The 14,804-nt window shown below is 34.7% G+C and overlaps 1 protein-coding gene across 1 annotated transcript in view; it reads left to right on the plus strand.

Annotated features, from left to right (window-relative positions):
- The window catches only part of SKAP2 (src kinase associated phosphoprotein 2), a 168,638-nt gene extending 160,978 nt beyond the window's left edge, over positions 1-7,660 (plus strand). Inside the window, exons 12-13 of the mRNA XM_069588141.1 lie at positions 4,762-4,863; positions 5,208-7,660. Of these exons, the coding sequence (XP_069444242.1) occupies positions 4,762-4,854 (93 nt within the window). The 3' untranslated portion in view covers positions 4,855-4,863; positions 5,208-7,660. The remainder of the gene's footprint in view (positions 1-4,761; positions 4,864-5,207) is intronic.
- The last annotated feature ends 7,144 nt before the right edge of the window (positions 7,661-14,804 follow it).

A 14,804-nucleotide genomic window follows, 5' to 3' on the forward strand; every position in this document is an offset into this window, starting at 1 on the left:
GGAGAGAAAAATAGGAATTCCTTGAATCAGAGTAACTCAGGCTCACAGCTGCATAGTAAATTATAAAGTAATGAGGTTGGTTTCCATAAGTTGCTAAGAGACTTAGGGTGTTAAAGCAGGTTCATAAATGGTGATTTTCAAACATAATGGAAGAGCTTAGAGATTGTTAGTGTCCATTTCCTCATTTAAGGAATGAGGTTAGGAGACTAAGAGTCAAGCAATTAATGTGTAGATAATAATAGTAAAATGTCAAGGTTGTCAAGTGCCTGTTGTGCATTTTAAAAGAACTTTTGAAATGATGGATGTACAAGAAATGATTCTTATAAAGTTTCTAATTGGAAACAGTAAAAAGGAAGAGATTGCAGAGGTAGCCTTGAAGAAAAATATTTCCATATTTTAAATAGTTTTCTAGTTTTCATGATACCACAATTTGAAAAATCGAAAGTCACAGTGAATAGTTGGAACAACAATGGTAAAGTCCACTCATTCTGAAACTCAGTGTAGTTTATATTTTGTGAGTAAAATTACCTTTATTTCTGCATAAGACTGGTATGCTTTTAAGCACAGATATATGTTTGGAGAAAGGAATATAGTCTTTTAACCTTTCTAACACCTGTTGCTTTCAGACAGATTGGTAACTCCTTTCTGAAAGGGGTGGTACATCACAAAATCTTATTAATGTTCCAAGTTTCTGTTAAGGCAGCATTCTTTTACCATATGGTTTGTAGAAAGTGGATTAGCATGCTTGAGAAATGAGAATCATGGTGCTGAAAAGGATTTAAGGAAATGCTGGGGTCTTATTGGGGCGAGGGGGGTTCTTATTTAAGTGTAAAATAAAACACCAGCAGAGAGAGGAGATGTAGTTAATGATTAAACACAGACATACCTTTGCTATTGTGTTGGATAAAGTCTCTCTCTTTTTTTTTTAATCAAAACTAGTTCTTTTTTTCCTACCTTTTCACGTAATCACCTTAATTTATTGCTTAATAATGATTATTTGAGGCATAAAATTTTAACTACAAAATAAAAACTCTTTTAATGATGGAAAAACTGAAAATGGAGGCACTGGATCACAACTGTTCAGTGTTGCTTTCTCATTATTGTCTCGAATTATTGGGCAAATTTGGTGCTTTTGCTTCTGTGACTGCCACATTACATTTTTGCCTTGAAGCCATCCGTTTTACAGATATTGAATTTCTTTTGAGTACTATTTTTATACACTAAGCATCACTACACCTCTGGATCTTGATAGCATTACTGTGCGAGGAGAAAGAAGCTTTGTGTTAGTAATTACCTAACATTGTCAGAAGCTGACTGCAGGCCTCTTTCTAGTGATAACAGAATAACCGCATAATGTAGCTTTATAGCACATGATTAATAGAAAATAATTACACGTCCTACAAAGGGATGCAATATTTCTTATAAATTGACTAGAATGGTTTCCTGTAGATTAAAGGACTCTTCATTATTTTATCAGTCCTCCTGAAGTACAGTCACTTGCCTATGTTAGCATTTCAGTTGATGTTAAGAGCCGCAGAGGGTGAAGGATACCAGATGGCAGACCTTCTTGTACCTGAGCTCTCGTTCGCGTGCCATCAAGATGACATGGTGCTCCCTAACCTTTCAGAGATTTAGATGGCAGCCTGGTATGATTTTTGTCTCTTTATTTTTTGTTTATTAACAAGATGAGGTTTGAGGGCTGTTTTATTTATTTTTTTTCATGACCCACCTGTGACTTTTAAACCAGTACTTCAGTTAGTATGTGGACAGCGAGACAACATTGTATGTATTGTATTATTTTCCACTGTAAGTAATATATCATTCATAATCACATTTGTTTGGGGGCAGCAAACAGGGAAGGCAGAGGAAGGCATATTTTCTTCCTGCCAAGGAAATCGTGTGTGCTCTTGAATCTGCAGCCTGAAGTTTAGGATACCATACTCCAAGAAGCATCTTCATTCCAATTTATAGGCTGCAAATGGTTTAATTGGGATTCATGTTGCTCAGGAGGCTCATACAGAGGATAGTAATGATAAAAGTAAAAGCTTCTGTGTTTGCAGTCTCACCGACATACTCTAATGGCTGCAGTGTAAATCCATAAATTTGCCTACTAGATTTTTACCTCACTATATTTTATCTTACCTCTTAATTCCACACAGGAGTACTATATGGAATTCTTTACAAATGTAGAGTAATAAACATTCTGGTTTTTTATTTTTACTCTCTTCTGATTTAAACCTGTGATATTTTAGAGTACTTCTACAGGGTGTGTATTTCATAGGCTTTTCAGTTATTTTAAATTAATTAAGTGAAGCATTTAGGATTATTTTAGCCTAAAACTTATATTTTTCCTAGAATGTGACTTTTAAGGGATGTGTTTACAGCTGAATAAACTCCTCTGATGTTTACTAGTATACTCTATTTAATGAATCTTCTCAGTTACTGTCATGTAAAATTCTCTCATGTGTGAAGTCCTTTGTTGAAGTGATTTGTTGGAAGTCAGTTTCTTACATTTGAATGTGAGTGAGCTTTTTGAGAACAATAATACATACTTAATTGAGAGTACAGATTATAATTCAAAGCAGAATATTATAAAGTAATATGAATTTTCTGGTTTATAACTTGAATCTAAACATTGAAATCCAGATTGCAGGTTATTCTCTGAAGGCAGGACTGAGTCATACTATACCGTCTCACTGAATGTATTCTATTTCTGTTTCTACCCTTTGGGGGCCTAGTTCCTTTACACTTTCCAGTAATCAGTTGGAAAAAACTTAGATGGGCATTGGATAAGAGCTTTGACACTTAGGCTTACTCTGTTAAGTATTCATTTTGAAATCTTACACTGTGGGCCTTGGGCCTCTGCAAGGTGAAATACATTTGTTTTGTTAAGCGTTAGGCTCTAATTGTATTCATTGCCTTAAAAATTGAAAAGGGCAGTTTTATTAGGTACCTATTAGGATATAATGGTTGCTATAATGGTTGCTAATCATAGCTTTCAGTAAGCTGGTATTTTCTTCTGATAAATATATTCTGCACAGATTATAGTCATCATCATTGAGTTCTGGGCTTCAAACTATTTTCATTGTTTAGCGAATTTTGTCAACTAAGTTCATACTATCATGAAACTTTTGGACTTAAAATCTTGAGTCTACTGTTTCAGAAACCAGAACTGTGCCCTCGTTAGAATCAGGTCTTCCCTCCCTCTCTCCAGCCTTTTCCTTCTATCTTATTGTTATAGAAAAAACCTAATTCTGATACACCCCATTGTTTTAAAAGTATTTATGGATTTTAATCCTGTAAACTCTTTATTGATAGACTACATATCAGTACACACCTAGGAATTTCTGCATTTGTATGGAAGAATTGTATGATTTTCCCTTCTGATGGTCAATAGCATAGTTAGTCATCAATACAATACAATAGTTAGTCATCAATACAAACATTAAGTCTATCCTGGGTATTAACATTCCCTCCCCACATATGACTTGATATGCATATGCACATTTATCTATGACTCAGATGTTGGAAATCATAGCCTATTGAATTACTTTGGGGATTGATTTTAAAAATTTATCTTCTATGAAAAATTAAATTTGGGTCCTATGGTGCTTTTTCAGAGTATTGCTTTTGGAAGATATTATTCTTGAAACTTGTAATTCATTTTACTTTGTTTGTATCTCACTAAACATAAATAAATTTGAGATAAAAATACATTAGTCAATCTGGCAGACAAATGAACATTAGGTACAGTTTTCACAATGCCTGGAGCCAGTGGTGTGTCTTCAGTGGAGCAAAGGTAAGAAAACGAGGCCCAGGTTCAGCTCACAAGCAAAATAAACACAAAAGTGGCTCATCAGTCACTCTTTTTTACAGCTAGAGTAATATTTTGCCGTTATAACTTGAGATACTTTTAACTTTTATTTCCTATTGATCCTCCCCATAAGGGTAAATCTAATGCCACCTTTAAATTCCTTCTGCTCATCCTTTACCTAATGCAGTTTGTGATCAATCAGAGGAGCAAGAAATGCCTTTAGGAAGCTTCTGAAAAGGAGCCCTTTTGTGAATTCTGTTGGAAAGCCGGTTTGGGGATATCTTATTAGTGTTTCCTAATTCTCTAATTTATCTGTTTAAAATGGCTACACTGATGTATTACATTTTCCTGAGAAAGAGCATACGTCTACATTCTCAATCATTTTTGGTCGTATGAGTTTAACTAGAAATTAAGTCATTTATTGTGAAAGGAAAAAAAAAAAAGGCTGTCCTTGCCAGATGATAAGCTTCTTGAAGGCAAAGCCAGTTTCCCAAGGATCCTGGCAGTGATCTTGGAGCCTCTAACACTGTGGTTTGCATATAAAAAGGTGTCCCCCAGGCTGTGTGTGTGTGTGTGTGTGTGTGTGTGTGTGTGTGAGAGAGAGAGAGACAGACAGACAGACAGACAGACAGACATGGGGAGAGAGAAGGGAAAGGGGCCCAGAGAGCTGACTTCGTTATGTAGTTTCATTTACCAGGTTCCTATCCTAAGTGACTATTTCTATTTGACACCAGGAAATAAACAGGCTTTGTCTTATATGTTAATTTAAATCTTTGCCTAACAGCATTTTTCAAGTGTCCAGAAACAAAAAAGATTAAAATGTTTCAATTTGCAGCTAAAGCTCTTATAACTTTATAAAAAGAAATAACATTTCTAAGAAGTTGCATACAAATGACATTGTACTTACACCAGTCTAAAGGTTAATATTGCATATTGTTTTCAATTAGGAATACAATAGATATGGCTGGTGGGTAGGAGAAATGAAGGGAGCCATTGGCTTGGTGCCGAAAGCCTACATAATGGAGATGTATGATATTTGAGAGTCCTGGGTAAGTACATTTTAATCCAATATTCTGTAATAGCTCATATGTTCTCTTGGTCTCTGCGTTATGAGTCTTTGCTTTTTTAAAAGTCTTTGTAGCTTTCTGATAACACAAAGATTATACTCCCAAATCATTATCTTGTTTTACAAAATTTTAAAATAACTTCATAGAATTTACTTTGGAAATAGATTACTTAGAGAAAGTCCCTTTGTTAATAACCAGCTGTTTTCACAACCTCCTCCTCTTTAGTAAAATACCACTCTTACGGTCTTTCTGAGGAGCTGAATTGACAAAATATTGAGTAAACATTCATTTTCTTTCCTTGGCTAAACATGTAATTTTTTTTCTAGGCAGGGAAAATCAACATTTTGTCTGAAGAGAAAAAATGCAGCTTTCTCTTTCTGCTTGCAAAAAAGGAAGATTCCTCTGCTAGTCTGCAAATCTTTTGGATTGAGAATCATTGTAAAAGCACGAATGGCAGTTCATAACCTTTCTTTGTTTTGTTGAGCATCATTTGTCTTTGTTGTTTTATGCATTCATTATAATATTCCTCTGATGTGAAATTAAATGAAGACTATTAATGTAAATTAGAAGTAAACAGTAAAGTTACACCTGTTGCTATTTTGCAAAGAAATAAATCAATAGTTTTTATTTACTCATGTGATTTAGGTGAGGAATTCAGCACTATTTTGTATGTATCACATAGTCATTGCTACTACTAGTATGAGTTGTAATTTCTCTTAATACTAGATATCAATGTTTTCAGAATGTAAAATATTATTTCAAGAAAATTTGATAGCATATATTTCACACATTTTTGGTAACTGCTATCTAAAGAATGTAGCTTTGTTAAAACTTTGTAGATGATTCATCTTAGTATTTATTTTTCACATAGTAATAGTAACATGTTTTCATGAAAGAATTTTTACTGATTGGCAAGTTTACTTTATGTTAAATATAGCCATGAGAAAGAAAAATGGTAGAATTGCAAATGATAGTTGCTGTCACCTTCTGCAACACATGTGCAGACCAGAACCATGGTTTGTACAAACCCCTTTACCAGTAATAAATACTCTGGTTATATAATGGGCTTGCCAACATTTTCTACTGTAGTTTTCTTTAGATTTAATAAAACAAAAAATTTATGAGAGGCCTCATTCTGCCACGAATAAAATAGCATAAAGAATCTCAATGTATTCTCAAAATCAGAAGGCATAACTGAGTTCTTTTACCCTGCCCGATCCTTACTATGCTAGTAAAGTCCTACCACAAAACTACTACTACAGACTTGAGAAGTGCAGCTCCGAACTTCTCAAAGCAATGAGAAGAGAAGGAAGGCTCAGAGAGGAGGGTGTGGAAATCAGGGTGGAAACATGTACCGACAGGTGAGTGGAAGGTTGATGTCAGTCTGACACAGGAGGTGTACGTTGTACTCCAGAGCAAGGTTTGTGGAGTTATATTCTTACTTTTTTATGTATGGTTGAAAACCAAGGTATTTTAAGTGTCCACAAGATACCAGTATGATGTATATATATCAAAATATACTACTGATTGGATAATTATTTGGAGTAAATATAGTCTGCTAATAATGAATCATTGATTCGAAGATACTACTTTCATGGAACTTTTCAGATCTTTGCTTTGAAAATAAAGATTCTGAACATGCAAATGAGTTGATAATATTTAAAAACCTCTATTATTTATAAGAATTATCTACAAGTAATATTTCAGAGTTTATATTTTACTGTTATCCCCTCCCTAACCCATGTGATTATCCCCTCCACATGATTATCTGATTTCACATATAAAAATATATCTATTAATTTGAGAGATTGTAGGTAAATTCTAGTTTATTTAAATTAGACATTGAAAAGTTAAAGCTTTCACAAATTAATTTGTGGACTTGTTAATCTTGTTCTAATATAGAGCCACTGGAATAGATTGAAATCGTCTTGGCAAATGTGAGACAACCGATGATGAATGTAGTGGATTGGTTTTCAAGACCTGAGAGATTGAAAAGTGAAAGCAATTGTGGGTTCCACTGTAAATGTAGACTTCCTTGTAAGGTCTACGTTTTGTGCTTCTGATCCAAGTGAAGATTTTAGTCCTGGGCCAGTAGATGGCAGCAGCTTTTCATTGCATAGGAACCCACTTGGAAACCCCTCCCCCACTCTGGCACAGACTTTCTCCAAATGTAAAGTATTTAGAAGATTATTGCCTCCTTTTACAGTTAATCCAGGAGAGGGAGTCCTTTGCCAACTGATGCCAGATAGTCTCTGTGAATGGTGACAGTACAGAAAAAAAGTATTACTTGTGCCCAGAGCGCCTCTGCCCTTTGTTCCTTTTTACTTGCATATAGGTGGGAGATAAGAAGAGAAGCAAAAAAATTGTAATTGGGATGACAGGAAGAACAATCATTACCCTCAACTCATGACTCCTTTATATTCATCTGGTGAAATCATTTGTGTCATAGGAGGGAGAAAGTTTTCTTTACACCCTTGACAATACATCACACGCTTTCCAAGACCATCATCATATCATTAATGTGAATTTAAACAGCATTGCTTGTTAGAAAATATGCTAATTGCTATGTTCCCATTATGTTTGCTTAGCTTTTATTTGTTTTTCTATGAACATTTAGAGAGCTAATTTTTTTCAAAGGTGATTGTAAGTCATATTTTACATAGCATTTTGCTTGATTATTTGCTCTGTACTGAATTTGTACTCTATTGCCATTAGATCTTACAATAATGTTCCACTCTGCAAATTTTTAAGGTTCAAATAAAGTTTAATTGTTTGCAAACTGTTATGATGCTAATAATTCAACAGCCTGCTGTGTTACTAATGAAATTACTTTGTTATGATTAATTTGGAAAATAGTGTGTTGATTGTAGTAATTAAGCACAACAAGGTGAAGTAAATGATTCTAATGCCATCTGGCCTCCAAACTGAATGAAGAAATGAAATAGGACTGTCATCTGAATTTATTCAAAGAAGTAAGGATAATACAAATGACTTCATTGCTATAGGATTTACATTTAACCACAGCTCACTCCATTCTGTTTTTGCCACTTGGTTATATATGACAGTTCCTTTTATGAAAAAGAATGTTGTTTCGCCTAGCAATTGTTTTGAATACTTTATATTATTTTAAGTAGATTATTTTTATCTTGTGCTAATTTAATTACAGATAATTATATAAAGTATTATGGGATCATAGAAAATCACTTTTCAACCATCTGTAGGTGAAATCTCTGTATATGGAGGTTTTTTTGCTATTAGTATTGAATATAGTCTTAGAGATTCCATTTAGTTGTTTCTAAAATACTTCTAGACGAAACTCTGGTAGTTCTTATGATTCCACTTTTCCTATGATTTCTTCAGTGTAAGCTATTGCTACTTCCTTCATAGAGTCTGGTTCCTACCCCCAGCCAGGGTCATGATTAAAAACAGAACCCAGAGCTGAGTTATATATGTTATATATTAAAGATCCAGATTTATAGTTTAGCCACTATAAGAAAACTTACCCTAACATACATGTAGTTTAAAATCTTGAACTTCATCAGTGAGACTGAGTAAAGCATTGTAAGAATTTTTGAATCATGCAAAGTACTTCTACATTTCAGATAAATAAGTTATTTATATTTCAGTCATTGAACAGAATTATAGACACAAACTGTATAGAGGTCACTTGTTCTCTTGAGTTCAGTAGACTCAAGAATATTGAAGAGCAGTCCATATGGTAAAGAAAGAGGTGGTGAAGATTAAAATATGACCATACCATAGAAAAACATAGGTTCACTCAGAACTTGAAGGAATGTAATCGATATATAATATAAAAACATTTGCTAAAATGGCTTAGTTTGAAAAATCCTGAGTATTCTGAAGTTCAGAGAAATAAGTGGTATATATTATTAAATTATCTCTCTACGAACATAACCTACATTCAAATGCATAGCTTAAACAGTTGAGTGTCTGGATTGGGAACAAGCACTTTCTGGACATCCTCAGCTTTCGCCAACATTGTCATCCACTGACTTGTAGTTGCATTCTTCTAGAATATTTGTTAGGACCTCTGATAATGTAACATTTTGCTTCTGATGAAATAAATATTTACACAACTATTTGTAATTTTGTAACCTGCAATGACATTTCATTAACGTTACTTTCCAGGGGCTTTTTCTTGTTTTCCTTAGCAGAATCTGCTCTATCATTGCTTGATCAGAAACATGATTTATTGCTGACATGGTACTTCAGAGTATATGGTGTGTATCCAGTAAATGTTTATTAATTAACTGGTGTGCCATCCCACAGTATCTGAGATTTAAGAAGAAAAGAGCTTGACTTCTCTATACCTGGTGGAGAAAAATTCTTTTATCATTTAGTTCATCTACTTTCTGACTGACAGTGTTCTTTTAGTAAAAAAAAAAAAATCAGTCCCCTGTACTGATTCTTTAAAAGCAATTTCGTTGTCCTCATTATACCATCAATAAGTGAATTGGATTAGATTGTTGGTAACAGAATTGAGCGAGAAGGTAAGTAACAGGAAAGTTGAACGTGGCAGCCAGTTTTGAGATGTTTCCTCCATTCCTTTTCTAGGTTCAGCGTTTTCATTCTTTCAGAAACATTACAGGCAGCATGGGCAGCGTGGGGCAAGTGATCTAGTTATACTCCCCACATCACTGCTGCCCTGCATCCACTTGGGCAATATCAGAGAAGCCTTCTGATCTTGGAAGCACTCTAGCTGTTGCCTTGGATGAATCAAAAAGGAATTTCTGAAAGTGGAAAGTTTCACAGTTGTTGCCAGGTCCAACCATAATTCAATTTTTGTCTTTTTAAAAAACTTTGATTTCCTATTTCTTTTAAGTTGTATGGTTATGTTAACTTGAGTGCTCTGAGTCGTGAGATGAAAGGAACCGTAAGTGCAGAGAGTTGCTGTAGTCGTACCAGCGCTCAGCTTAGGTCTGTAAGGTTGGGAAAGGGGCTGAAAGTTGAGCAGTCAAAAATCTTGTGAATATGTGCAAAGATGTGAAAATAGAAATTGCCCCAAATCTCATCTGGTAAGTGTGTTTTCTTTCCTTGGAAAGTGTTTCCTTAGGTTTCTCTTCCATTTTCACTCTGTTTTTTATTATCCATTACTCAGAGAGGTAATATAGAACAGCACTTGTGTTTTCTGTTTATTGACCTCAGCTTTGTAACATAAAAACATCACTCCTGCTGGAGTAAAAGCAGGTGCCGTTTTGAGGCTTGAGCAGCAATTTAGCTCTTGTTTGAGGAAAGTGTTACACAGGTACTCTCAAAGGAGAGAATTAATGCTACCAATGTATGCCAATTAAATGTGACTGCTTTAGAGGAAGAGAAAATTCCAACAAATAAGCAGATTCCCATTCACCGTCTTCCCCTCCCCAGCTCCCTTAGGAGTCCACTTAGAAAACCTTGTGTTCATTCATTGTCATGTCAAAATGATGAAAATAATTTAGATAGTAATAGCAACAACTAATATGAACTGTTTACTACTTGTTATGCTGTGTCCTTTTCATTCAGTCCTTCTAAAAACCCTAGAAGGCAAATTCTGTTGTTCATTCCCATTTTCCTGATTAGAAAACTGAGGTTAAGCAGTTTGTCCCAAGGTCCAGGGCTAACAAGTTACCCAGCCTCCCTCACTTGAATTCAGTGCCCTTCTGCTTCCCAATAACTGCAGTGACTTCAGACCAAATACTGAATTCTAATCTTTGCATATAGTAGGCACTCATTAAAACCTATTGACCACTGATGATGGCACCATTCTTATAAAATAGTCTGGAGCGTGAAAAGAATAGGTCAAGAATTGGACAGCCAGAATTTATCTTCTGTAGTTGTCAAGCAGACCGTGGTGACTGTTGAATCCAGAGCAGTTAGTCCACAATGGAGAAGAAACGTTAATGCTGAAACATTTCTGTCTGTGAGCCTCCAGTCTAGAAAACAGAAAGTCAAGGCAGTGGAGAGTTGAGAGAGGACACAATGCCAAAGAGGCCCTTTTTGAACAATCTTTTCTATTCTTTCCATCTCCTCAAGTCAAGCCCAAGGACACTGAGCAGGCAAGGAAGCCTTGGAGAGGACTTCAAAGCTGGCAGCTTCTGTCTCAAAGTTTTCAGTAGGTTTCTTTTTGTGGGGTGGTGTTTAAATAGATACGTTTTTCTAAAAAACAGTTTAAAAAATATTAAATTGTTCAGCCCTTTACAATCAGTAAGCAAACTTCATTATAAAACTTAAGTACTTTTGTAACTGAGATGCTGGCAGTGTCTGACCTAAGACATTTTTTACTTGTTGAGATGTGAATTTATTTAAGGAGAACTTTTATTGGAATATCTGGCTCCTGAGTATGAAGTCTCATCACTTAGGCATCTACCATGGTGCCCTTTTGTGAACAACAAAAAACTTTAAGTCTGTATACCTCAGTGGTTGGATGCGGGGAGTGGGAGGGCAGAAGATAAGAGCTAGCATTCATTAAAGGGCTCTGGAATTTAGCCAGAGGAAGGTAAGATTGGACCTTCTCATTATCTAAAGTACACCCTGAGGTATTGGCCGTTTTATAGCCCAAAAGAAGAGGGTGCACTGAGAGTCAATTTCCAAGGTGTATTTGACTCTATAGAGTGCCCTGAAATATTTCCATGCTTGGTACCCAAAATACCATGCTTCTGAAGGACAGGGAGTAAATGACTACACATTGTCCTGGTCTCCCACCAAGTAGATTTCGCTGGTGTAAAGTAACCTGTCCCATCTAGATGGATACACAACTCATCCCTAATTCCCTGTTCAAGCATCTGTGTCCTGTGGAGTCTCCATCGCTCCCTGCTTCCATTGCCTTCCACCACTTTCCTCCTCCCTCGGCTTTCCCAAGTCATATGAGGCATGAGACAGGTAATTCTTATCCCTCTACGAAGTTATGGATATCAGTCGTGGTCTCTGTTTTCTATGAACCCAGCAAAAGCAAGGCATATAACCTTATGTTTATCCTGTTATGTGCACCTTGAATTGAAAAGCTGAAATGTAACTATTTTGTGAGTGTGCGTTGGTATGTTTCTGTATGCTTTATTCTTTATTATTGTCTCAAGGCTTGCTATTTCTCTTCCTATCTAATTAAATGATTCCATTTTGAATAATTACATTTAAGTGCCAACAGTGTGCTAGGGGCATTTTAAGCATAGACTTCGACACAGTCTTTCCCAGGCAGACTCTTAGCCTAAGAGAAACAGACAGGACATAAACTCAGGAAAGGAATAGCCCCAGGTAGCCTCCTCCTTGTGTGATTCTTAGCAAGTTCGATCACTACCAGTGTCCCAAGACATAAAATATTCTCTGACTTTGTTATGTCTGAACGTAGGAGACTACCTGGGAAGCAAACTGGGATCCTTTCTCATATCTTTTAATGTGCAGACGGGAAGGCAGGTGCAAGGGTTTCAATGCTAGTTCAGATGAAAAGATTCATTTTTTGAAATTTTCTGAAATGCTTATAGCTACTGAATTGTGAGGGGAACCAAAGAGATGTGCATGAGTAATGTGAGCATATTCACAGAGTTGCTGCCAATCATGGTAAATATAATTCTGGAATTATATTCTATCCCTTTAGGAGATAGGGATATAATAGTACCCTTTACCTTTAGTCAGGAACAGGGCTTTACCAGTGGTGTTCAACTGAGAGTGGGTAGTAGAAGACCACTGGAATTGAAGTGAAGCAAAGTTTCTAGTTTCAGTTCTCGAATGTATTGTGCCCTAGAATACATTTCCTCACCTGCAAAATACCAGCAGCTTTGTTCTGTCTACCTCAGGGTGTGGTTATTCTTAAGTGAGATTATATTTGAAGGTGCCTTAAAAACCCAAAAACAGTATAAAGACGGCTTTTCTGCATTGGAGGATATGAGAACGGATATGCAACAATTGGTGGAAATAAAAATTTCTCCCTCATACCAAAAGCAAGCAAGGGAAAAAAAATTTTTTTTTTTAATGCTCAGTAATAGATATAATGCTGCTTGGAGTAATGTTAGTGAGCTGTTGGTTTTGTTATTTTCTAATGAGCATTAATGTCAAATATCCTAGAGGAGTTGGGGATTAAATTCCTCTATAATATTAAATACATTTTTGAATCAAGCCATCGATTGATTTCCAAACTCTCTATGGTTATTTTCTTTACTGCAGGCTTTAATAGCAGAGATGTTACTTCTGTCTGTGAATTTTTAAAATGAACTTTTGCTGTTTAAAACCATCCATCTGAATAATAGACTTTGGTTAAGTATTGTGTGTAGTTGGTTGGAATTAGCAGAGAATTTTTTTTTAACAGACACCTTAAGGAAAATGTTTGTACATTAGACCGATATCCACTCCCTCTATGAACTGTTTCTCCTAGATGTTATCTGTGATTGTTTGCCTGTGAGTACATACTTTGTAGTTAAATATTTTCTTCAGATGCATATCTAAGAATGAGACAATTTTGTTTGATCGAATTAGCCTTGTAATTTAGCACTAATTTTCATTTGTAGTTTGTGAAAATATTGGACTTAGAAATAAGGGCAAAGCAGAAACCTCATTATGTGTAACCTTACTGCTTTAATGTTATAACTTTAGGCAAAGCTAATAAAAAATGCAAAGGACTCTTAAATAATTTAAATTATCTAAAAAAATTGAGCATATTCCTTCAAATAATAATGGCTTTCATGATCTGATTTTTTAAAAATTCATTTCTCATGTCTTGAATTACTTAGAAGTATGGATATCAGAGTAAGGTTTGAGTTTATTTAAGATTATTAAATATATTTGTTATCATACAGCATCATGGATGATTCCATTATTTAGCCTAGCAATTATCATCTGTAATGTTATGCTATATATAATTCCAGTAGTGTATTTGATAATGTCATTATGGTATAGAGTTAATTTTTAGCACTTCTCTTTAAAATAGTGCTTTGTAATATTCCTTGATTCTTTTGAGCCATTAATCAGTTCCATTAACTTAAAAAGAGTCATATTACATACCTGTTATTATTTGTTTCCTATAATGGAAGTTTCTTTTGCCATCTTAAACTTTACTGGAAAATTATTGCTTTCATAATGTATTTTCATTACTATACTCTTTTGGTAAAGGAATATGGTACATTGTAGTAACTGTAATTAAAGTAAAGATCAGTCCATTCCTAAAACTTTCTCCCCTCTTCCTAAAAGATAGGAGAGAATTTTGAGTTCTAAGCATACCATCCTTTACTTCCTCTGAGGCTGTGTTTTATAGCAATAAGTACTCTACGTTGATTATGATTTAGTTCTAATGGAAGTATACTAAGTCTGGAAACACACTATAGCTTAGCATTTAGTGCCCTAATTTTTAAACAGTTTTTAAATTTTAAAAATTTATATAATTGCCCCAAATATGCTTCTATTATTGGATCCATATCATGCTTTGAAAAATATTCTCCTTTCATATCTTTTCTAAAGATTATTTTGTTCACAATGTATTTTTCCTGGCACTTCATTGCTATTTTTATATAACTGAAAATCTGTCATTTCCATTTTAGCTCAGTTTGGAAATATGAAAACCATATCAGAGCAACACATTAAAGATTAGCATGAAGGATAAAAAATTAATGGAAGAGAGCCATGTAGAGATTTTAAATTTAGTCAAATTATTCAAGTGTGCAATTTTAATCCATTAATCTGGTTTGAGAGAGATTTCTGCTTAAGAGAGATATTTCTCTCTAAACGAGATTTTTCTCTTTCAAAACAGATTGAAAAGTCTCTCATCTAAAACAAATACTACTTTTAACATTTTGTTTTTCAAGAAGTTTTTTTTTCTTTGAAGAGTGAAGGAAGATTTTCCCTAATATTCTGCTGTAATTTATTCTTAGTCAAAAATAGATTGCCATGTACACACTAGATATTAAAAGCCAGTAACAGTCATTAAAGGTGGTCTAATGCTGTGC

The sequence above is a fragment of the Ovis canadensis genome, chromosome 4 (assembly GCF_042477335.2).
Source record: "Ovis canadensis isolate MfBH-ARS-UI-01 breed Bighorn chromosome 4, ARS-UI_OviCan_v2, whole genome shotgun sequence".
Classification (NCBI taxonomy): Eukaryota; Metazoa; Chordata; class Mammalia; order Artiodactyla; family Bovidae; genus Ovis; species Ovis canadensis.